The sequence below is a fragment of the Stigmatopora argus genome, chromosome 8 (genome assembly GCF_051989625.1).
Source record: "Stigmatopora argus isolate UIUO_Sarg chromosome 8, RoL_Sarg_1.0, whole genome shotgun sequence".
In the NCBI taxonomy this organism is placed as follows: domain Eukaryota; kingdom Metazoa; phylum Chordata; class Actinopteri; order Syngnathiformes; family Syngnathidae; genus Stigmatopora; species Stigmatopora argus.
The window spans coordinates 2,430,971-2,454,694 of NC_135394.1; the positions used below are offsets into that span (position 1 = coordinate 2,430,971).

The following is a 23,724-nucleotide window of genomic DNA, read 5'->3' on the forward strand; positions in this document are numbered from 1 at the left end:
TTGTGTAGTGCCGCGGAGAAAAAAAATTGAAGCTGCATGATATGATGCAAGAAATACAAGTACCAAAAAGTCACACCTTACAAAAAACAAGTAGGAGGGTGCACCTAATACATTAATACATAATTTTCCATTAAATTATTTTAAGAGGCATTTCTGGAAAATAACCCACCTATGTCAACACTGCCTGTATATGCATATTTTTCACATAATATTTGACAGTGGAAGTAAATGTTTAACTGACTCACACCTGAGTGACTCGCAAATTTCCTTATTTGTAACATTTGACCATTTGTAGCTGACCAACCTCTGTTTCAAACATTGTTTGGCATAATGCAAAGATGAGCTGTTTGAGTATTTGCTTTGTGAGTCAGTTTAGAATGTACGCCTCTAAGTGTTCTGCTTTGCACACCTGAAAAATCCGACTACTTGACTCCCTGTTAAATTTTGTTAGGTGCTCTTTATGCTGCTGTTCTTGTGCTCAAAAGCAATAAAATTGCACCAAAGCAATAAAATTATTACTTCGTTCCCATCTCTAGGCGTTTTTGTGCAAATGGGTTGAGGAGTTTTGCACAAAAAAAGTTGTGTTCTGCCATAATCTTGTAACATTAATAGGCAACAATAGACACACATCATTGCTTGGGGGAAAAACACTGTGAATTCCATAGGTTTGCAGTTGTTATTTTTTGATAACTGATCCACTGATTTTCTGGTATTATCATCTGATTTGACAGAAAATGCCAACACTACACATACACACCCTTTAGAAAAGGTAAATTTCTGCTTGTTGTTTTGGGAAATGCATCGTTGCAGACTTGAAAGGAGAACAAGCCATGGAAGTATAATGGCAAAGATAATGGAACCCTCCTTCACGTTGTCCTTTATCAGTGTTCTCGAATGCGGATCAGTTTTTGGACTTTTGAAAACAAGCAAGAAAACAGCAAATTTACTAGAATTGGCAAATTAAAAAAAATGTGATTTCAAGCACACTGTCTTTGAATGTGAAAACAGGTGGCAAGTATACTATGCTGAATGAACATGTTTTTTCGCAGCTGTATTAATGTACACATGACCATGCATCATGGTCCCTGAAACATATTTCATGCATTTCCTAGTGACGCCTTCAGCAAAAACTATTTTATGGCTATAAAACCTCTACTGCAGCTACAGCTGCGACACATAAAAAATAATCAATAAATCAATGCACAAAAATGGGGTACAATCCACTTCCTAGCAGCATTTAATGATTAAATACAAATACTGGAGCTGTTCAGACATTACAACCGGGGCAGGGGGGTGATTTTGAAAAGACAGCAATGAACGTCAATGGAGTACTGGCAAACATTGCCCGAAAATGGGGTAAAATCCAGCTGAAAACAGCATTTATTGATTAAATACAAATATTGGGGCTTTTCAGACATTACAACCAGGCCAGGGGGGTGATTTCCCCGAGAAAAAGACAGCGATGGACGTCAATGACGAAACGGCAAAAAATGCACTAAAATGGGGTAAAATCCACTCCCTAGCAGCATTTAGTGATTAAATACAAATACTGGAGCTTTTCAGACATTACAACCGGGCCAGGGGGTGATTTTCCCGGGAAAACACAGCGATGGACGTCCATGGCGAACCGGCAAAAATTGCACTAAAATGGAGGAAAATCCACTTCCTAGCAGCATTTATTGATTAAATACAAACACTGGAGCTTAAATACGAACACTGGAGCTTTTCAGATATCAGAACCGGGCCCGGAGGACAACCTTCCCCGGAAATTTCATACAATTGAAATATTATTTAGGAATATCGTCATATTTTACTCACCAAAAATCATTTTTAACTGTACACAATATCCATCCTCCTATCTTTCTTCCTTCTTTTCTATTGCCATCAAAGCTAATGCTGAAAGTCGAGCCTGTCCTATCATATTTCTGGCATACGTTTTTATTCGATTTAGTGCTGAAAATGTTTGTTCCCGGTTGTGACAGGCTTGCTTGCTTTGGAGTTGTCCGACCTTTCTTAATGATGCCCAACTTTTTTTTCTTGGAAATTCCGTCTTGAAAATGGCTTTAAATCAACACAACAATATATTTGCTTGTGCAGCTCGCTCCAGATGCAGTTTGGTAGCTCTGGCTAGTCCACTCTATCACTAGCCAATCATAGTTGGTGAAAGCGATGACGTATCCCTACGCCTGTGAGAAGGCAATGACGTATCCCTACGCCTGCGAGAAGGCAATGACGTATCCCTCCGTTTGCGAGAAGGCATTGTGGTGTTGCCACCTCGAAATCTGATTGGTTAAAGCAACAGTCTTATCGAGGCTTGTTTAATGCACCAGAGCCTGCAGAACTGATTGTGAAGGCCTTGAGGCAGATTTCTGACCCTGGCAACAAATAATGGCTGAAATATGATTGCTTAAATGCTTCAATATGAAAACACACATCTGGAAGCAGTGCAACCAGGGGGAAAGCAATGAAAGGAAGCTAACAGACAATTTGGAATTATTTAATAAGTATTCATGGACAAAATATGATTAACATCAGTCTGTGATTCAGATATTTCTTAGGCCAGCAGAGAAGGCCTTGAAGGCCCTGACGGCACACCACTGGGGCAAAGCATACAGCACCAACGTGAAATAAACCAAAACAGTAAACTAACCCAAACCCTGACAGATATCCGTGATTACTGGATTAAATCTAATTACTGACTGCAAAGCAATTATATACTGTAAAATGAAAACATTTTTTACAAGAGCACAAGGGGACAGGCAACCATTCACACTCACACTCATAACTTGGGGCAATTTAGAGTGTTCAACCAGCCTACCATGCATGTTTTTGGGATGGGGGAGGAAATCAGAGTAACCAACAAAAACCCACGCAGTCCCGGGGAGAACATGCAAACTCCATACAGGAAGGTCGGAGTCCTCCCAAACAATTGATCCCTTGAACTCAGAAATGTGAGGCAAACCTGCTGAACACACAGCCAACAGCGTCAATTACTATGAATAATATAATCAAATATTTTTCTCCTATCACTCTTGTGTGGGTCACTCTACAACATGGAATAATTCATTTTCCAGTCTATTTAATGCATTCCTTTTGCATATTTTATTTTTTTTACAAGTATTTAGTAATTTTTTAAACTTTAAACCCAGTAAAGCTATTTTCTGTGTAACTTTGCCAATGCTTTTTGCCCCCTTTCTTCACTCACATGGCTTCCTGTCTGGGCCTGTGTGTCCTCTGAGTATTTTGGAAGGAAGTGAGTCAGACTGTTGGTCACCAGTGGCCGCTGGCGATTCAGACAGGCAGACGATGTGGTTTTGACTGAGGCATTTGAGCGAAGGTAATCAACATCATTTTTAACTCTGAAGTTTAAACCCAGTTTACTAAACTTAAGAAGTTAGGACTTCTTACCCTCCTAAATCATTAACCCTCCAAAAATAATTATAATGGGACTAACACGCACTCAAGCACAACAAAATCAAAACAAACAAAAACTTAACTCTTGCTCAAAAGTTATCCACGTTATAATCTTCATTCATTCATTTTCAACAACGCTTATCCTGGTCATGGCTATGGGGTGCTGGAGCTTATCCTACCTGACTTTCAGGCAAAAGACAGACTACACTCAGGACTGGTCAACAGTCAGTCACATGTCAGACATAGAGACAGTCAATCAGTGGCACCCACAATCACACTGCCACCGAGGGGGAATTGATCATTCACAACTCATGTCAACTCAGCTACAGCATCAGCTTTTTTAAAATCATATTTTGTTTGAAACAACATGGACCAAAGATCTATTACAAGCAAAGCCAGTTACTACCAATGTATTATGAGCTCATTATGACATTGATATGCAAGGCAAGCTCAACCTCTCTGACTGAGGTAATGTAATGCAAAAAAAAAGAAGAAACACTCAAACATACAAAATTTCAAACACAATTGCCCACAATTCGCTATCACTGACAAACGACAAGAAGCAGTAATTACGGATAAAACTGTGACGAACACTGTATCCAGCCAATGATATGATGCAGCTGTCTTTGGGTGAAAGGCAGACTACACCCTAGACTGGTCGCCAGTCAGTCGCAGGGCACACAGAGAGACAAACGACCATCCGCACTCCCAATCATAGCGTCACCAGCAGAAATTGAACCCGAGCCTTACCGAACTCGAACCCTTACACCACAATGTGGCTCTTTATTCATATATATTAATCATTAATTTATATTATGAGTAGATCATTTATGGGTAGTAGACATGCATCTGCTAATGGCAGGTGAGATACTGGTGTCTGCCCATAGCGAGCATTTATGATGTTGCTCACACTGGTCCTCTGTGTGCTCAGACATATGAAAAATTAGAGGGAATATTGGTGGTGTATAACCTGGAATAACTGGAGAAAACCAACACAGGCATGGGCAGAACATTCAAACTCCACCACAGAGGAAGGCTGCAGCCCGGCATTGAACTCGTGATCTCAGATATGTGTGCCTTAAAAATAAAGGGCCAATCGAATTTGGAAAAAAGAAGAGTAAAAACACAAAACTGCTTCCCTAACATATCTCCTGGAGGTGAACAGGTGCATTTTTTTACTCAAATATGACTCAGGTTGATTTCTGAAGTCTTCTATGCCACTGCACTGCATTCTGTTTACTGAAGCAGAAAAGAAGCCTAGATATCCGCAGTAGTTCCATCCTCTGCTGGCAGGCAGTAACATTGAAGTCTGAGAGCGCCTAAACAGCTCTGGAGTACACAAAAGTCTCAAACGGATGCAGTGCTATCATGCAACTTGCTTTGCACGAAAAAAAGTTAAGAAAGAAATGACTTTGTTGCATAAACACACCTGATCCCAAAGGCTAGTGTCCTCAGATGGTAAAGAATAGGGCTCCTGCTGGGGAAAGCAGTTTAGCAGAAAGTCCCTGATGGTGCAAAAGTGAGCCCTTAGGGTACAGGGGAAGCAGCTGTCATCTTACCCGAGGTCACTCACAGTTTTAGGGAAAGCCTGGTCGTGCGTATTTTTATTTAGTACAATGCATTGCAGTTCAGGACAAGATCTGATGACACTAAAATAGTCTTGGCAGACTTTGGTTTACGAGCACCTCATACTGGCTGTCATAAAGCCTGTCTTAATGTATTGTGCAAAATAGTAGACATTCATTCATTCATCTTCAGAACTGCTTATCCTTACAAGGACCACAGGGGTGCTGGAGCCTATCTCAGCTAAAACGGGCACCAGGCGGGGGACACCCTGAATTGGTGGCCAGAAAATCAATTGCAGGGCACCAGGAAATGGACAGGCATTCACCCTCACACTCATACCAAGGGGCAATTTAGAGTGTTCAACCTGCCTACCCTGCATGTTTTTGAGATGTGGGAGGAAACCAGAGTACCCGGAAAAAAAACCCACACAAACCCGGGGAGAACATCCAAACTCTGAACAGTGAGGACCCACCTGGGATCAAACCCTCGACCCCAGAACTGTGAGGCCAACGCGCTAACCATTGCTCCGCCATACCACCTACAATAGTAGACACACTGTACTCAAACATTATAGCTGTAAATCAAAAGCTAAACACAATTATTGCCTATTTATGTTAAAACTCCCTGATGGGAATGAACCATTATGTAATTGATACTCCTCCTCCTCTTATGCAGCTAGTTCACAGGCCATCATATCAAATCCTAAAATATGGATCATATGCAGTTGTGGTGAAAATAGTGGAATATTGTCTAGTACATATTTTTTTAAAATTATTTTTACCATTTACTACAGTGATACTGTATGAAGGATTTCAACACCCACACAGTAAAGAACCTTTCCTTCACTCCCACGCACGTATAAAACATCCAAAGCCTGTCCCAATAAGCATTGCCATTAAGAGTTCAACAATAAAGGCAAGGCCAAAGACAATCAACTCTCACCAAGAATTCTCTCTTCTTATTCCACCTCTTTTCCTCAACTGGCTTTTTCAAGGAGTCCCATGTTCATCTTTTCCAATAAGAAAGGCAGGGAAAATTTTAAAGAACAAGCATCCTTCTTCCTCGCTTCCAGATTCTTCAGTCTCCAGTTGGAAGTGGGAGCATCAGTGATACGCTGCTGCGCGCTCCGCTGCAGGAGACTCAACGTCAATCACAAGGGTAACCTTGGAAACCACTCTGCCCGCCCTTATCCTGTCCTGATTGGTTGCCCAATGGCGGACTCGGAGTCACAAGTCAAAATGGATCCACAGTTGGAGATTGATAGCTGTGACGAGATCATGTACAGAGCCAAACAAACAGTGGCAAATGGCGGCACTTGTGAGATATCGGTCTCTCCCTCTCTCCTCTGATGCGGGAGCCTTGATTTAATAGTTGCCTAGCAACAGATGCGAACAGGGATGTGAACGTATGCCGCCAAAGCATGAAAGATGTGGGAGAAAGAGAGGAAGGAGTTCAAGTCCTTAAGACACTCTCTCTCTGTAGAGGTGTGTTGAATATTTTAGTTTTCTGCAGCAGCTTCAGTTCAACATATCCTCAACAGCATATCTAATAGGAGAACTGCAAATGGCAGAATAAAAAAACACACCCAATTGACCATGCAGCATAAAACAACTACACACTCAACAATTGAAAGCTGCAAATAATCCCCTTCAAATAAACCATACGGTATGGTATAAAGGTTCATGGTCAGGTATTACCTGACCATGAACCTTTCCATTAGGGAACTGCGTTTAAACAAATGAACAGACATCGTAGGTGGAAAATTGAGGTTAGACCATTCATATTTAGGAATGCATTTGCCGGTGGTGATCAAAGACTATTTGGCTCTCCACTTTCTAAGAGAGGGTTGACATGGCCAGGTTTGCTGAAAGGGTGTGTAGGAATTACATAATGTTGAAGCAGGAGTCCTTTTTAGTTCTTACAAAAGGCACTGGGAAGCCTGAAAAAATGACTTATAGGCTAATGTGTACAAGTGGGCTATGCAGCCTGATTTGACACATTGGATAAAAGCCAGAAAACATACAAATATGGTAGAAATTTGGGGCCCTAGTCTCTTTACATACGAGCATGCAAGTCAACTCATACAAAAAATACACATTGTGGAACAATGTGCAATCTTTGTATGAATTGAGGTGCATAATAATCAAAGTTGAAAGTTTCAGCTTTGATTATTTGAATATGAAAATAATGTACAACCCATTAGTCTTTACCTTACACTCTATTATAGTATTACTAGTCTTCATTTAATTGATAGTAACACAAGGGAACATTACTAGGGAATTATGACTAACAATAACAATGTATCTAACGTGTATTTCATGTAGTGTGCCGGTAAAACTAAGGATTTCAATAGGAAATGTACCTTTTGGGATCATTTGTATTATTTGGGGCGTATGTGTTAGTGAATGTCAGGTAGATGAAGAAAATTATTGGCAATTTTGTTTTTAAGATACAGGTTATTTTATAGTTTTTGTGCTCAAGTGCAAACTGGATTTTTGATATTGTACTTGGAAATTGATTTAATGTATGTTCTATTAAAACACTTAATGTTCTACTTAGATGCAGCTTTTAATAGCAGGGCTGTCCATTGTTATGCATTTTTTCCCAGAATTGACAAACTTTTCAGTACTTAGTTTGTGATAGACTGAAGAAAAACCAAAGTTAAGATTTGTGCGTCTGCGTCCTGCATTAGCACCGGGCCAGTGATTATTTTTAAGGTGTTTGTGCCTCCTCTGCTGGAGAAATGCGGCAAGTGCACCTTTTCCATCTTTTAGCTAAGAGTTCTATACTAAATTTTTTGGGGGAAATGCAAAAATCAAATGGTTATAATAGAGAAATTAATACAAATAAACCATTTTGTTTTTTATTTGTCCATGTAAAAATACTCAAAATCTGCACAAAGTGGCACACTGGGTGCATGTTTTCATTCCAACCCATAAGAGGAAACTTTTCTACCAATCTGGTATGTTTGATATACAATCAGTGGATTGCAGTCAATTGCTTCTCGTTTCAGCTGAAATTGAATTGGTTAAACGGTCTGTGTTGCATCAGTTGAAATAAAAACCTGCACCCACAGCAGCACCAAGGACCAAATTACCCAGCCAGGGTTTAGACTGATGACCTTTTCTCAGTCTGCTTGCCAAATCAGTGTAAATAGTTGAATTGTATTAAAATTGGCTCCAATCTGATGCTAATTGAGAACTGCACAGAACTGGGATCACCCAAACAGTTTGAACTTTTAACAGGGTCATAACAGGTTCTAAGAAAATGACTCAAAGTTGGACAAGGTTGACATATTTCCATGTTAAATGTAAGAATTTTTAAGCTAGAATTCCCATAATTGCAAAATTTGTGTAATACAAGTGGTTCACCTGGAAGGTAAATAAATACATCAAATATTTGCAAATAGTTTTACTGCAAGTATACAAAACTGGAGACAAAAATCTATGAAAAAGTGATCTTATTTACAACAAATGTTTGTAAGTGAATTGAGGAAGCATGCTGTTCTCTGCCCCGGAAGTGTGGCTCGTCATACAGAAGAATGGACAGCAGCCTGCAAGAAATGAAATGTGCAAATAACTTTCAGATTCATGTCTTTAGTATTTTGTCAGCAGCATATAATTGCACAGATAAAAAGGTGTGGACACCTTTAGTCAACTGAAGGCTGTGCAACAACTAAAAAAGTAATCATGTGAACAAATTGTTGCGCTCATCACAAAAAGTTTCCATGTCATCTCTGAGGAGAATCTGAAGTGGGATTTTCAAGCAGTCAGGGGAGAATGGGGTGAACTTTACCTTCATTCTAGCTAAGGGCCCCCCCAACTTATGAGGTAGCCTTCGCAATAAACTAACAGTGCTAGCTTTAACGTATTGCAGAACAATACAAGCCTATCACTCGCCTCCTGTGATTTTTGCTCCTCAATTCCATTGTTGGCACTAGAATTTCCACCGCAATAAATTGTGGCTTCCTGTTTGGCCTGCTTAGCATCAGTGTCCTTTATTGGGATGTTCTCCTCTGGTTTCCTCTGTGTAAAAATATAAAGAAAGGTGGGAAGGAAGACAAGACTCAAAAGCCTCGAAACTGCATTCCAGTTTGATTTCTTCTGAGAAAGTCATAACCACTTGCATGCACTTTGAGATAATGAAGGGCTGCTACAAAATCACTAATATAACTACTGTTCATTCCCAAAAAGCAAAGGACACTCCAAATCACAGCACCAACCACCTCACTACAATGCAGTAAAGAGCACATGACAAACATCATGCTCAGAAACTTGTCAAAGCCTGAGAGATCAGCATGTGTTTACCATTTTGACCATAAATTTATACATTTACAAACTAATGCCAAGTCAAAACAACAACTCATCTCACCTTCTTCCTGACAAGGTGTGAAATGTCTGAGGTCATTTTGGAAGAAGATGCACCATCAGCTGATTTTTCACGGTTCTGAAATTAAAGGTTGGGAGGGGAAAAATCCACCAGTTCTGCATTTTAAACACAAATCTTACCTGAGTGGGGAGAGAAAATGCTGAAGGGCCTCTGTTTTCACTGAGGGCCTCTGATGAGGTTGAAGCACCACCCTGAAAGAGGCAATTTGCCAAACTTAATTAAACAAGTAAAAGCTAAAGAGACCCTTCAAGTCAATATATTGAATATTTAGTTAATTTCAGTGTGAACCTACTAGAGTCTGTTGGATGGCCAAAGAGGCAGCACTGGCCGTTTTCTGGGTCTCCAAAGCATCCTCAATTTTTTCTCTAATGTCGGGTAGAAGCTGCTTTAGATCTTCTACCTCCGTTCGTGCCTCGGTTGTTGTTTCTTTGCCATCTGCAGCATCAAGCAAGTCCTGCAACATGGCTACACAAACAATTGGATTAAGTTTGCACCTCTGAAGTTTCTTTCCAATTTGTTTATTATTTTTAATTTATTTACAAAAATATATGCTCTCACCAAGGCGGGTTTCAATTACTCTTATGGAACTGTTGTAGTGCTGAATTGCTTGGCTGTACTGATCCATGTAACATAGTGTTGTGGCAACATGATAATGGGTCTCTGCCAGCAAACGGCTATGAGGAGGAAGATGCTTCAGCTGCAAGGTCAGACATTCCTGGAAATCTTCTAGTGCCTGAGGATAGTTGCCTTTGGGAGACAGCACAGGAGTTAACTTTAAATATATTTGTGCACTGCAACAAAGATACGATCAAAAATAAATTGCCACGTCTTCACCGACCAATCTGAGAAGGCATAAAGACGAACCCTAAGATTTGCATACAGTGATCTCAAACTGAATTGTGTGTCATCCCACAATCCTACATTTAAAGAGCAAATAAATCCAAATTTGGGATGCCCAGCCTTCAGTGTAGTTCCATGTTGTGCCTCACAGTTATTGTGAACTATACAAGCGAGTAGCAAGTAGCTGTAAAAGAAGTTCCATTCAAGAGCTTCTCAAATAAACCAATACTCAAGGCTCCCATTTAGAGGTTCACCTCTTCAAACATTTTGATGAAATAAGTAGGCAAACATACCAGTTTCTGCACCAACTTCTCCAAGTTTCAAGAAGGCCTGGGCGGCCATTAGCTGGTCCTCTTTGCTTTCCTTTCTGAAGCAATATGGATAAAATTAGTTTCCAACATTATGATCCCAACAAAATAGACTATCCATTGCATCTGATAGTTACCTCTTGTATATAACTTTTGCCACCTCTAGCATTTCCCACGCTAATTGCAGATTTCCAACCTCATCCTCTTCCTGAGCAATAAGGGGAAAAAAGGGAAGAAAAAAAATAGGGGCGGGAGTTCTCAAAAGAGTGACATTACCTTGTTACCACTTCCATCCCCTTCCTCCTCATCGTCATCGTCCTCATCATCACCATCATCATCATCTTTATGCACAAGAAAATAATTTATGTTTATAAGCAAGAAAAGTGCACACAAAACGGTTCAAGAATACATATTGAAAATTATGATTTTATTTAACACCAGCATGTGAACTACCAGTTAACGGGAAAAAGACACCAAGGATTGTGACGCACCCATCATGCAAAGAGAATTAGTACTTTGAATGATAAGGTCTACTGCCTGCCCTCTGTCTCTTCGGTTTTGGAGTTGCCATTCTCGTCATCAGTTTCAGTCTCCGCACCAGTGTGTTTTTGAGGGGAGTCGGTCCTTGCCATGTACTTGTTACCAGGGGACTCTGTGAGGCTTTCCCCAGTCCCGTTCACAACTCCATCTTCTCGAGCTCCCTCAGTGAGATTTCCCTCTTCTCCATTCAGTTGGGGAGCAGGAGACTTTGCCACACCGTTTTCGAGCTTGACCTCCGTGCTGCTCTCCAAGCCAGACTCAGGCTTTGATTCTAATGCCTCAGACTTCTCGGCCATTGCATCATACACCTGCCTTCGTAACTCACTGCGAGTGTTTTCTGCACCAGAGTGGTATACTAAATTAGTTTGGCTCCATTTCCTAGGAATTACAGCTAGCAATGACACTTGGCAACATGAGCATATTCATATTATGTAGTTCCAGAATAAGCATGATAAACATCAATGAGAGCCATGTAAAATGGTAAACAGAGCTAGTCAAGATTTTGAATTGGGATTCTTTGGTTCATTTTTGCAGAAATGGAATCTTTTACGCAATGACAGTCAAAACTGACTGAAAATACCAGTGTGCAGTAATTAGATTTTATAATGGGTCAACCAGAATAACGAAGACACCGAATGGAATGTCAAAAAATGTGTTAAAATGGCCCCGAAATAGCCATAAGATGTCATTTAATTGCTGTAGTTTTATAATGGCCAACACTGGCAGGACTAGTTTTGCAGCTACACTACTGTTGCAGCTACACTACTGTTCCAAGACATTATAGTAGGTTGTAGTGGATTTAACATTGTTATCGTCAAATATCTGTTCATAATGTAGCCACAGAACACTATTAACCTGCACCAGACTCTTTCCATGAGGCAATGTGACAAACAAGCAAATATTAGCTGAACAATTATAAAAGTGCGCGAGAACGTAATCATTTAGGGATATGTGGATGATTTTATCCTCTAGTTTTCTAACCTACAGAGACTAATATGGGACCCATACCGTCAAGGTTGTTGGCACTCTCAATATTGGGGTCACTAGGCTGTACCTCATCTTCAGATTCTTCTGGGACTCCTTCCAGTGCATTTCCAAGGACAGTGTTCTCCATCCTCCACAAACACACAGGGTAAATCTGATTAAATGTTTATATGGCAACACTGAACCACATCTATTTACACTGCAAGTACTTCCAGTTGAGCCTAGGGTGAAAGTTGGGCCGGGGTTGTATTTGTTTGGTGGCAGATGGTGATTTCAAGTCAAGATTTTAACCAAAACATGAATGGAATATTTTCGAAATACAGTAACATTCACATGACAAGCTGTATTTCAAATAACACTGGGGACAATTGTTGATTTTCATGATGACTGAATTGTCCAGATCATAAGTTGACTTATTGTGTATTATTTAGCTGGTGTGACCGAGTACAAAAAAAACTGGGTCAAACTGGCATGCTTGTGACAAAATAAAATTGTTTTTTTTCCCCTCGATAGCTTGCCAGTTTACAATATGTTGTTACAACTTGGATAAAACTGGAATCATTCACTTTAAGAACAGAGTTAAATGAACATTACAATCGTACCAGTTTTACATTTTGTCAATTATTTATTTTCCTCACTGTAAAAGATAAGGGCATTATGACATTGGTGTGGTATGGGATTTTTATATATTTTTTTTATTATTATAATTATATTTTTTTTTAAATCTGAAACAATAACTTCATCTTATGCTAGATCACACCAATCATACAGTGAATGCAAGACAAATGTTATAAACACCTTAATTACCTGGCAAGCTCAAGTAAGGACTTCCCACACAGGAAAAAGGCCTCACCACACTCATCAGCAGTGTCTCCATACCTGGCAGCTCTAACATGCAGATAGAGCAACAAATATCATAAAAATTGCGTGTCAGTCATCTATCAGTCCAGATAACAGGTAGGAACATTACGGGCTCACAACCTTGAAAAGCGCCCAAAAGAAATAGGACGCTTATTATCAACGGAACTGAAAATATTTTCTTGTTTTTTTTTCAATGAAAGCATATTCTTAGTAATTTATCAAAATACAATTTTATTTTCCAATTTGATTTGTGCTTTAGCTTTGGAAAAAATCTGTGAAATAGGTACAGTTCAACTTCTCTCAGCACTTAGTTTTATTGGTTTCTATGCATTTATTGCCAAAATGGGAAACCCAGTCATGGCCCGTCACTAAAACTGCTGTGAACAAATGAGCTACCTCAATCTGAAGTGGAACATTACCCGCTATACAGACAACACATGAGCCAGTAATGCAGTGGTCTCCAAACTATTCCACAAAGGGCCACAGTGGGTTTGGGTTATCATTCAAACTCAGAAAGAGGACATCTTTTCACCAATCTGGTGTCCTACAAGTGCAATCAGTGGATTCCAGTCAGGTGGTTCCAGTTTTCTGCAGAAATCTCATTGCTCAAAGTGTATGAACTGGATCGGTTGGAATAAATACCTGGACCCGGAGCAGCCCTCGAGGACCAGTTTGGGGACCCCTGCAGTAATGTATTGGACTTTTGACTAGGTCATGATGTGATAATGTTCCGGCAAATGCCCGTATGAAATGACCCAGCTAAATGGGTTTACACTTGGGTGTCGGGTAAACACGTATATTCACGCATTTATCCAAATCGCTTATTCTTACAAGGGTCACAGGGGGTGCTGGAGCCTATCACAGCCAACTATAGGCACAAGGCAGAGGACAGCCTGAATATGTGGAGAGCCAATCACAGGGCACAAGGAGACAGCCAACCAATCACACACACACATACTGATGTGAAATTTAGAGTGCTCAGAGTATCGGTCTTAACTTCACACAGTGAGGACCCAGGCTGGGGTCAAAAGCTGACTTCAGAACTGTAAGGCCTACACCCAAACTACTCACAGGTAGATTAACAGATTTATCGGTAAACACCGAGGGCGCGTAAATAAGAGCCAATTTGTAGACAGACGCCAAAACTCATTGGGCATTCAATTCAACTTAATCATTTGTACCAGTTCTACTGCGGGGGCGGCCCAGCGGCCGAGTGGTTTGCACGTCGGCCTCACAGTGGGGGGACCCGGGTTCAAATCCAGGTCAGTCCACCTGTGTGGAGTTTGCATGTTCTCCCCAGGCATGCGTGGGCCTTCTCTGGTAACCCCAGTTTCCTCCCACATTCCAAAGACATGCATGGTAGGCTGCTTGGACACTAAATTGCCCTTAGGTATGAATGGGAGCGTGAATGGTTGTCCATCTCCTCGTGCCCTGCAATTGGCTGGCCACCAATTCAAGGCATCCACAACCTCAACCCAAAGTCAGCTGGGATAGGCTCCAGCACCCCCACAACCTTAGTGCGGATTAACCGGTTCCGAAAATGAGGAGAGATGGACAAATGCAAATTATAATTTCAGGGTATACTCACAGCATGCCACAGGCTTCCTGAAAGACACCAACCGCAGAGACAACATCACCCATCACTAGATGTCTGTTCCCTGTTCCAATGAGTTTCTTTGCCTCCTCCGAGACGTCAACAGAGCTGTCAAAAGGATATAAACAGTAGAGCAGTGGTTCTTAACCTGGGTTCGAACGAACCCTGGGGGTTCGGAGGAGCCTCTGCCACGGAGGTCAAGACAGATTGACTGATCATGTCTATTCACGATTACATGCCCGCTTGGCGGTCACTGGCTGCAGATGACCACGTGACATTGCTTGGCCAATCAATGCTGCAAGGAATTTATAGCTCTTGAATTTGAAAACAATCACATTTTATTTTACATTAAAGTAGGGTTCGGTGAATGCGGGCATGAAACTGGTGGGTTTCGGTGAATGCGCAAGGGAAACTAGTGGGGTTCGGTAGCTCCAACAAGGTTAAGAACCACTGCAGTAGAGTCAAAGTCTACTTCATGTCCTCGTGAAGGCCCAGCGAGGGAGGACGCTTTGATGCTCACCTATCCGTAACAGCTGCTGACGAGCACGGCTTCTCGTCCATGCTGCTGAAAAACAAGTTCATCTCACATTGATTCACTACTTAATGAGTTAACATTACCTAACGAAACGTTTGACCGTTTTACTTATTGAAGGATCGCGCCGCCGTTGCGACTATGTATTACTAGCTATTGCGCTATTTAGTTAGCATAAACGTTTTACTTATTGATATAGCGCGCCATGGTTGCGACTATATATTATTAGCTATTGCGCTACTTAGTTAGCATCTGAATTGCTACAGGATACAATGCAAGATACATTTAGTTAACCATTTATTTTCTGCACGACCATATTTGCACGTGCCAGGTGTTTATATGGTTACAATGCGAGGCTAATAGTGGTAGCAAGTGTAATGATTGTGTTCCGTACAATCAAATGCAGAATTACAAGTGTTACCTTCTAGAACTTGACGCAATGGACGCTTCCTCTGGCATCTTCCGTCGTCTTGGCAGAAGAAAACGTCCAGGTAAATGCACCAAATAACGTGACGATGGATTAAATCTTGTGTGGTGTGTCAAAGCGTTTGTTGGCGCGCTTAAATAGAGGAAAAAGAGGCACTCTATTTCCGCACAGCTCTGAACGCGGGAGATTTTCTTTAAAGGGGCCGCATCACAATGCGTGATGGCGTTGAATGAGTTGCAATCGGAAACTCAAAATTAACTTGGAACATATAACATGTTTTTTATCACGAGGGGCGTGTGCGTCATTCAAATGTGCGATAAAATTGTTGATGATAGTTACTGAAGACATGAAAATAAGTTGTAAAAATTTCAATATTTTACGTTCTGGCGTGTGCCTCGATAGCGCAGTAGGCAGCGCGTCAGTCTCATAATCTGAAGGTCGTGAGTTCGATCCTCACTCGGGGCACCGGTTTTTGGCTAGAAATGTAATCTACCACTGTCGCTACAACACGCAGTTTTAATCCCACATTAAAATCAACAACAATTGGCTATTCCAAGGATGACACTCCTTGGAATAGCCAATCGTTGAGAAATGGCATTTAATTTTTCCAAAATATTGAAACAAATGTGCACTGGTTTGTTACGATTTCCTTGAAATTTTAACCGCTCACTTAAAAAAAACAATTTAATTCCATTGCCATATCGAGAGCTACTTCAGTGAAGTATCTATATTGAAATTCGCTGAGTTACGTTAATCAAATCAATCAAAAGCCTGTATTGTCATCATACACAGCTGCGTATAATGAAATTGGTGGTACTACTCCACAAAGTGCGTTTTCCAGTAAAAAAAAAAACATAAATAAGTAAAGTTAAAAATCTAAAAATCCTGACAAGGGAAATTCTAAAATATTGCACAATCTAAGATATTGAACATTGTTATTGCACACCCCAAAGTTATTAAATAGAAGGGATTGTGTGTTGTGCTAATGCAAGTTCAGAGTCCTGATGGCTGTGGGGAAAAAAACGTCCCTATGTCTATTTTTCCGTGCTTTATTAGACCTGTAACGTCTACCAGAGGGCAGCAGCTGGAACAGGTTGTGACCAGGGTGGTATGGGTCCGTAACAATGTTCCCGGCTCAGCTGAGGTAGGACGTTTTGCTTGCGGGCCGGTAACCAGAAATTATTTTTTTTATTCCAAAAATGATTTAAAAAACCATGCCCCAATTGCGCATTAGGCAGTGTGTCAGTCTAATAATCTGAAGGTTGTGAGTTCATTCCTCAATTATGGCAATGGTTTGTTACAAATTCTTTAAAACCACTCACACAAACTATTTCATTCCACTATCATCTCGAGAGGTACTTCAATGAATTATCTAAATTAGAATTTGCTGAGTTACGACAATAGGACGTTTTGCTTACTATTATTACCAGTGAAGGTAAACATCACACAGTTTTAATCCCAGATTAAAATAGACAACTATCAGCCATTAAAAGTAGGGTCAGTCACCAGAATTTGATTTACTATATTATTCCAAAAAGATTGAACAAACGTGCCCCAATAGTGCAGTAGGCAGTGTGTCAGTCTCATAATCTGAAGGTCTTGAGTTCATTCCTCACTTGGGGCAATGCTTTGTGACGAATTCCTCAAAAATGTAACCGCTCACTTGTAAAAAACTATTTCAGTCCACTGTCGTTGCGAGAGGTACTTCAGTGAATTATCTAAACTAGAATTCACTGAGTCACAACAATGGGATGTTTTGCTTACTAATATTACCAGTGAAGATAAACACACAGTTTTAATCCCAGATTAAAAATGACAACTATTGGCTATTAAAAGGAGGGTCGGTAACCAGCAATTGATTATTAGTATACCAAAATGAAAACAATAACATGCCCCAATAGCGCAGTAAGCAGCGTGTCAGTCTCATAATCTGAAGGTCGTGAGTTCAACCCTCACTTGGGGCAATGCTTTGTGACGAATTCCTCGAAGATTTAATTGCTCACTTTTAAGATACTATTTCATTCCACTGTCGTCTCGAGAGATACTTCAGTGAATTATCTAAATTAGAATTCGCTGAGTTACGACAATGAGATGTTTTGCTTACTAAAATTACCAGTGAAGGTAAACACAGTTTTAATCCCAGATTAAAATTGACAACTATCGGCTATTAAAAGGAGGGTCGGTAACCAGCAATTGATTATTAGTATACCAAAATGAAAACAATAACATACCCCAATAGCGCAGTAGGCAGCGTGTCAGTCATTTAATCTGAAGGTCGTGAGTTCAACCCTCACTTGGGGCAATGCTTTGTGACGAATTCCTCAAAAATTTAACCGCTCACTTTTAAGATGCTGTTTCATTCCACTGTCGTCTCGAGAGATACTTCAGTGAATTATCTAAATTAGAATTCGCTGAGTTACGACAATGGGATGTTTTGCTTACTACTCTTACCAGTGAAGATAAACACCACACAGTGTTAATCCCAGATTAAAATTGACAACTATCGGCCATTAAATGGAGGGTCGGTAACTAGCAATTGATTATTAGTATTCCAAAATAATGCACATAACATGCCCCAATAGCGCAGTAGGCAGCGTGTCAGTCTCATAATCTGAAGGTCGTGAGTTCAACCCTCACTTGCGGCAATGCTTTGTGACAAATTCTTCAAAGATTTAATTGCTCACTTTTAAGATACTGTTTCATTCCACTGTCGTCTCGAGAGATACTTCAGTGAATTATCTAAATTAGAATTCACTGAGTCACAACAATGGGATGTTTTGCTTACTAATATTACCAGTGAAGGTAAACACAGTTTTAATCCCAGATTAAAATTGACAACTATCGGCTATTAAAAGGAGGGTCGGTAACCAGCAATTGATTATTAGTATACCAAAATGAAAACAATAACATGCCCCAATAGCGCAGTAGGCAGCGTGTCAGTCTCATAATCTGAAGGTCGTGAGTTCAACCCTCACTTGGGGCAATGCTTTGTGACGAATTCCTCGAAGATTTAATTGTTCACTTTTAAGATACTATTTCATTCCACTGTCGTCTCGAGAGATACTTCAGTGAATTATCTAAACTAGAATTCACTGAGTCACAACAATGGTATGTTTTGCTTACTAATATTACCAGTGAAGGTAAACACACAGTTTTAATCCCAGATTAAAATTGACAACTATCGGCCATTAAAAGGAGGGTCGGTAACCAGCAATTGATTATTAGTATTCCAAAATGAACACAATAACATGTCCCAATAGCGCTGTAGGCAGCGTGTCAGTCTCATAATCTGAAGGTCGTGAGTTCAACCCTCACTTGGGGCAATGTTTTGTGACGAATTCCTCAAAAATTTAACCGCTCACTTGTAAACAACTATTTCATTCCACTGTTGTTGCGAGAGGTACTTCAGTGAATTATCTAAACTAGAATTCACTGAGTCACAACAATGGGATGTTTTGCTTACTAATATTACCAGTGAAGGTAAACACAGTTTTAATCCCAGATTAAAATTGACAACTATCGGCTATTAAAAGGAGGGTCGGTAACCAGCAATTGATTATTAGTATACCAAAACAACAACAATAACAGGCTCCAATAGCGCAGTAGGCAGCGTGTCAGTCTCATAATCTGAAAGTCGTGAGTTCAACCCTCACTTGGGGCAATGCTTTGTGACGAAATCCTCGAAGATTTAATTGCTCACTTTTAAGATGCTATTTCATTCCACTGTCGTCTCGAGAGATACTTCAGTGAATTATATAAATTAGAATTCGCTGAGTTACGACAATGGGATGTTTTGATTACTAATATTACCAGTGAAGATAAACACCACACAGTGTTAATCCCAGATTAAAATTGACAACTATCGGCCATTAAAAGGAGGGTCGGTAACCAGCAATTGATTATTAGTATTCCAAAATGAACACAATAACATACCCCAATAGCGCAGTAGGCAGCGTGTCAGTCTCATAATCTGAAGGTCGTGAGTTCAACCCTCACTTGGGGCAATGTTTTGCGACGAATTCCTCAAAAATTTAACCGCTCACTTGTAAAAAACTATTTCATTCCATTGTTGTTACGAGAGGTACTTCAGTGAATTATCTAAACTAGAATTCACTGAGTCACAACAATGGGATGTTTTGCTTACTAATATTACCAGTGAAGGTAAACACAGTTTTAATCCCATTTGCATATTGTGTAGTATAACTCATTGCTGGGCAACTCGGATGAGAGTACGTCTGCTGGTGGCAACAGAGGCGTACAGAGCTGTGTTCAGAGGGACCCGAGACCCAGTTGTATGTATTAGATTTGTGTGTTAGGAATAAATCTACTCGTGTGTGAAAATGCTAGCTTCCTGATACCTTTCTATTGCAGAACGAGCACGCAAATTGTTGGATGAGTGGCAGTTGGGTAAAGTCACAAATTGGAGTCAGATTACTAACTTAACTTTAATATAATTTAGAGATAAAATTCCCAACAAGAGATACTTCAGTGAATTATCTAAATTAGAATTCGCTGAGTTACGACAATGGGATGTTTTGCTTACTATTATTACCAGTGAAGATAAACACCACACAGTGTTAATCCCAGATTAAAATTGACAACTATCGGCCATTAAAAGGAGGGTCGGTAACCAGCAATTGATTATTACTATTCCAAAATAAACACAATAACATTCCCCAATAGTTTTGTAGGCAGTGTGTCAGTCTCATAATCTGAAGGTCGTGAGTTCAACCCTCACTTGGGGCAATGCTTTGTGATGAATTCCTCAAAAATTTAACAGCTCACTTGTAAAAAACAATCTCATTCCACTATCGTTGCGAGAGGTACTTCAGTGAATTATCTAAACTAGAATTCATTGAGTTACGACAATGGTATGTTTTTCTTACTAATATTACCAGTGAAGGTAAACACACAGTTTTAATCCCAGATTAAAATTGACAACTATCGGCCATTAAAAGGAGGGTCGGTAACCAGCAATTGATTATTAGTATTCCAAAATGTACACAATAACATGCCCCAATAGCGCAGTAGGCAGCGTGTCAGTCTCATAATCTGAAGGTCGTGAGTTCAACCCTCACTTGGGGCAATGCTTTGTGACGAATTCCTCAAAAATTTAACCGCTCACTTTTAAGATACTGTTTCATTCCACTGTCGTCTCCAGAGATACTTCAGTGAATTATCTAAATTAGAATTTGCTGAGTTACGACAATGGGATGTTTTGCTTACTACTCTTACCAGTGAAGATAAACACCACACAGTGTTAATCCCAGATTAAAATTGACAACTATCGGCCATTAAATGGAGGGTCGGTACGCAGCAATTGATTATTACTATTCAAAAATTGCCACAATAATATGCCCCAATAGTGCAGTAGGCAGCGTGTCAGTCTCATAATCTGAAGGTTGTGAGTTCAACCCTCACTTGGGGCAATGCTTTGTGACGAATTCCTCAAAAATTTAACCGCTCACTTTTAAGATACTGTTTCATTCCACATTCGTCTCGAGAGATACTTCAGTGAATTATCTAAATTAGAATTTGCTGAGTTACGACAATGGGATGTTTTGCTTAATAATATTACCAGTGAATATAAACACCACACAGTGTTAATCCCAGATTAAAATTGACAACTATCGGCCATTAAAAGTAGGGTCGGTAACTAGCAATTGATTATTACTATTCAAAAATTACCACAATAATATGCCCCAATAGCGCAGTAGGCAGCGTGTCAGTCTCATAATCTGAAGGTTGTGAGTTCAACCCTCACTTGGGGCAATGCTTTGTGACGAATTCCTCAAAAATTTAACCGCTCACTTGTAAAAAACTATTTCATTCCACTGTCGTTGCGAGAGGTACTTCAGTGAATTATCTAAACTAGAATTCACTGAGTCACAACAATGGGATGTTTTGCTTACTAATATTACCAGTGAAGGTGAACACACAGTTTTAATCCCAGATTAAAATTGACAACTATCGGCTATTAAAAGGAGGGTCGGTAACCAGCAATTGATTATTAGTATACCAAAATGAAAACAATAACATGCCCCAATAGCGCAGTAGGCAGCGTGTCAGTCTCATAATCTGAAGGTCGTGAGTTCAACCCTCACTTGGGGCAATGCTTTGTGACGAATTCCTCGAAGATTTAATTGTTCACTTTTAAGATACTATTTCATTCCACTGTCGTCTCGAGAGATACTTCAGTGAATTATCTAAACTAGAATTCACTGAGTCACAACAATGGTATGTTTTGCTTACTAATATTACCAGTGAAGGTAAACACACAGTTTTAATCCCAGATTAAAATTGACAACTATCGGCCATTAAAAGGAGGGTCGGTAACCAGCAATTGATTATTAGTATTCCAAAATGAACACAATAACATGTCCCAATAGCGCTGTAGGCAGCGTGTCAGTCTCATAATCTGAAGGTCGTGAGTTCAACCCTCACTTGGGGCAATGTTTTGTGACGAATTCCTCAAAAATTTAACCGCTCACTTGTAAACAACTATTTCATTCCACTGTTGTTGCGAGAGGTACTTCAGTGAATTATCTAAACTAGAATTCACTGAGTCACAACAATGGGATGTTTTGCTTACTAATATTACCAGTGAAGGTAAACACAGTTTTAATCCCAGATTAAAATTGACAACTATCGGCTATTAAAAGGAGGGTCGGTAACCAGCAATTGATTATTAGTATACCAAAACAACAACAATAACAGGCTCCAATAGCGCAGTAGGCAGCGTGTCAGTCTCATAATCTGAAAGTCGTGAGTTCAACCCTCACTTGGGGCAATGCTTTGTGACGAAATCCTCGAAGATTTAATTGCTCACTTTTAAGATGCTATTTCATTCCACTGTCGTCTCGAGAGATACTTCAGTGAATTATATAAATTAGAATTCGCTGAGTTACGACAATGGGATGTTTTGATTACTAATATTACCAGTGAAGATAAACACCACACAGTGTTAATCCCAGATTAAAATTGACAACTATCGGCCATTAAAAGGAGGGTCGGTAACCAGCAATTGATTATTAGTATTCCAAAATGAACACAATAACATGCCCCAATAGCGCAGTAGGCAGCGTGTCAGTCTCATAATCTGAAGGTCGTGAGTTCAACCCTCACTTGGGGCAATGTTTTGCGACGAATTCCTCAAAAATTTAACCGCTCACTTGTAAAAAACTATTTCATTCCATTGTTGTTACGAGAGGTACTTCAGTGAATTATCTAAACTAGAATTCACTGAGTCACAACAATGGGATGTTTTGCTTACTAATATTACCAGTGAAGGTAAACACAGTTTTAATCCCATTTGCATATTGTGTAGTATAACTCATTGCTGGGCAACTCGGATGAGAGTACGTCTGCTGGTGGCAACAGAGGCGTACAGAGCTGTGTTCAGAGGGACCCGAGACCCAGTTGTATGTATTAGATTTGTGTGTTAGGAATAAATCTACTCGTGTGTGAAAATGCTAGCTTCCTGATACCTTTCTATTGCAGAACGAGCACGCAAATTGTTGGATGAGTGGCAGTTGGGTAAAGTCACAAATTGGAGTCAGATTACTAACTTAACTTTAATATAATTTAGAGATAAAATTCCCAACAAGAGATACTTCAGTGAATTATCTAAATTAGAATTCGCTGAGTTACGACAATGGGATGTTTTGCTTACTATTATTACCAGTGAAGATAAACACCACACAGTGTTAATCCCAGATTAAAATTGACAACTATCGGCCATTAAAAGGAGGGTCGGTAACCAGCAATTGATTATTACTATTCCAAAATAAACACAATAACATTCCCCAATAGTTTTGTAGGCAGTGTGTCAGTCTCATAATCTGAAGGTCGTGAGTTCAACCCTCACTTGGGGCAATGCTTTGTGATGAATTCCTCAAAAATTTAACAGCTCACTTGTAAAAAACAATCTCATTCCACTATCGTTGCGAGAGGTACTTCAGTGAATTATCTAAACTAGAATTCATTGAGTTACGACAATGGTATGTTTTTCTTACTAATATTACCAGTGAAGGTAAACACACAGTTTTAATCCCAGATTAAAATTGACAACTATCGGCCATTAAAAGGAGGGTCGGTAACCAGCAATTGATTATTAGTATTCCAAAATGTACACAATAACATGCCCCAATAGCGCAGTAGGCAGCGTGTCAGTCTCATAATCTGAAGGTCGTGAGTTCAACCCTCACTTGGGGCAATGCTTTGTGACGAATTCCTCAAAAATTTAACCGCTCACTTTTAAGATACTGTT

At 39.9% G+C, this 23,724-nt stretch overlaps 2 protein-coding genes and 13 non-coding genes across 18 annotated transcripts in view; 13 read left to right on the plus strand and 2 right to left on the minus strand.

Annotated features, from left to right (window-relative positions):
- Positions 1-6,266, minus strand: part of lrrc7 (leucine rich repeat containing 7) — an 83,523-nt gene extending 77,257 nt beyond the window's left edge. The window contains exon 1 of the mRNA XM_077607002.1: positions 5,923-6,266. The gene's annotated coding sequence lies outside the window, so the exon portion shown is untranslated. The remainder of the gene's footprint in view (positions 1-5,922) is intronic.
- A 2,110-nt stretch (positions 6,267-8,376) lies between these two features.
- nasp (nuclear autoantigenic sperm protein (histone-binding)) lies at positions 8,377-15,620 on the minus strand. 4 transcript variants are annotated; one of them, XM_077607908.1, is made up of 15 exons: positions 15,450-15,620; positions 15,017-15,058; positions 14,491-14,604; positions 12,849-12,929; positions 12,066-12,172; positions 11,059-11,394; positions 10,794-10,858; positions 10,655-10,725; positions 10,503-10,576; positions 9,928-10,116; positions 9,662-9,834; positions 9,489-9,560; positions 9,352-9,426; positions 8,880-9,005; positions 8,377-8,533 (listed from the first exon to the last, which is right to left on the minus strand). In XM_077607908.1, exons 1-15 carry the CDS (start codon positions 15,485-15,487, stop codon positions 8,510-8,512), a joined length of 1,587 nt encoding a protein of 528 aa, XP_077464034.1. In that variant the 5' UTR covers positions 15,488-15,620; the 3' UTR covers positions 8,377-8,509. The 4 variants fall into 4 exon arrangements, with proteins under 4 accessions (XP_077464034.1, XP_077464033.1, XP_077464036.1 ...); XM_077607907.1 differs by having other exon boundaries at positions 15,017-15,061; positions 15,450-15,618; XM_077607910.1 differs by lacking the exon at positions 11,059-11,394 and having other exon boundaries at positions 15,017-15,061.
- Positions 15,621-15,847: 227 nt separating this feature from the next.
- trnam-cau (transfer RNA methionine (anticodon CAU)) lies at positions 15,848-15,920 on the plus strand. Its single transcript has one exon. It is a non-coding gene; the product is annotated as a tRNA-Met (tRNA).
- Positions 15,921-17,346: 1,426 nt separating this feature from the next.
- On the plus strand, positions 17,347-17,419 carry trnam-cau (transfer RNA methionine (anticodon CAU)). The gene has a single exon. It is a non-coding gene; the product is annotated as a tRNA-Met (tRNA).
- A 608-nt stretch (positions 17,420-18,027) lies between these two features.
- On the plus strand, positions 18,028-18,100 carry trnam-cau (transfer RNA methionine (anticodon CAU)). Its single transcript has one exon. It is a non-coding gene; the product is annotated as a tRNA-Met (tRNA).
- A 265-nt stretch (positions 18,101-18,365) lies between these two features.
- On the plus strand, positions 18,366-18,438 carry trnam-cau (transfer RNA methionine (anticodon CAU)). The gene has a single exon. It is a non-coding gene; the product is annotated as a tRNA-Met (tRNA).
- Positions 18,439-19,043: 605 nt separating this feature from the next.
- On the plus strand, positions 19,044-19,116 carry trnam-cau (transfer RNA methionine (anticodon CAU)). Its single transcript has one exon. It is a non-coding gene; the product is annotated as a tRNA-Met (tRNA).
- Positions 19,117-19,386: 270 nt separating this feature from the next.
- On the plus strand, positions 19,387-19,459 carry trnam-cau (transfer RNA methionine (anticodon CAU)). Its single transcript has one exon. It is a non-coding gene; the product is annotated as a tRNA-Met (tRNA).
- A 1,009-nt stretch (positions 19,460-20,468) lies between these two features.
- trnam-cau (transfer RNA methionine (anticodon CAU)) lies at positions 20,469-20,541 on the plus strand. The gene has a single exon. It is a non-coding gene; the product is annotated as a tRNA-Met (tRNA).
- Positions 20,542-20,811: 270 nt separating this feature from the next.
- Positions 20,812-20,884, plus strand: trnam-cau (transfer RNA methionine (anticodon CAU)). The gene has a single exon. It is a non-coding gene; the product is annotated as a tRNA-Met (tRNA).
- A 270-nt stretch (positions 20,885-21,154) lies between these two features.
- Positions 21,155-21,227, plus strand: trnam-cau (transfer RNA methionine (anticodon CAU)). Its single transcript has one exon. It is a non-coding gene; the product is annotated as a tRNA-Met (tRNA).
- A 267-nt stretch (positions 21,228-21,494) lies between these two features.
- Positions 21,495-21,567, plus strand: trnam-cau (transfer RNA methionine (anticodon CAU)). Its single transcript has one exon. It is a non-coding gene; the product is annotated as a tRNA-Met (tRNA).
- A 605-nt stretch (positions 21,568-22,172) lies between these two features.
- Positions 22,173-22,245, plus strand: trnam-cau (transfer RNA methionine (anticodon CAU)). Its single transcript has one exon. It is a non-coding gene; the product is annotated as a tRNA-Met (tRNA).
- Positions 22,246-22,515: 270 nt separating this feature from the next.
- trnam-cau (transfer RNA methionine (anticodon CAU)) lies at positions 22,516-22,588 on the plus strand. Its single transcript has one exon. It is a non-coding gene; the product is annotated as a tRNA-Met (tRNA).
- A 1,009-nt stretch (positions 22,589-23,597) lies between these two features.
- trnam-cau (transfer RNA methionine (anticodon CAU)) lies at positions 23,598-23,670 on the plus strand. Its single transcript has one exon. It is a non-coding gene; the product is annotated as a tRNA-Met (tRNA).
- The last annotated feature ends 54 nt before the right edge of the window (positions 23,671-23,724 follow it).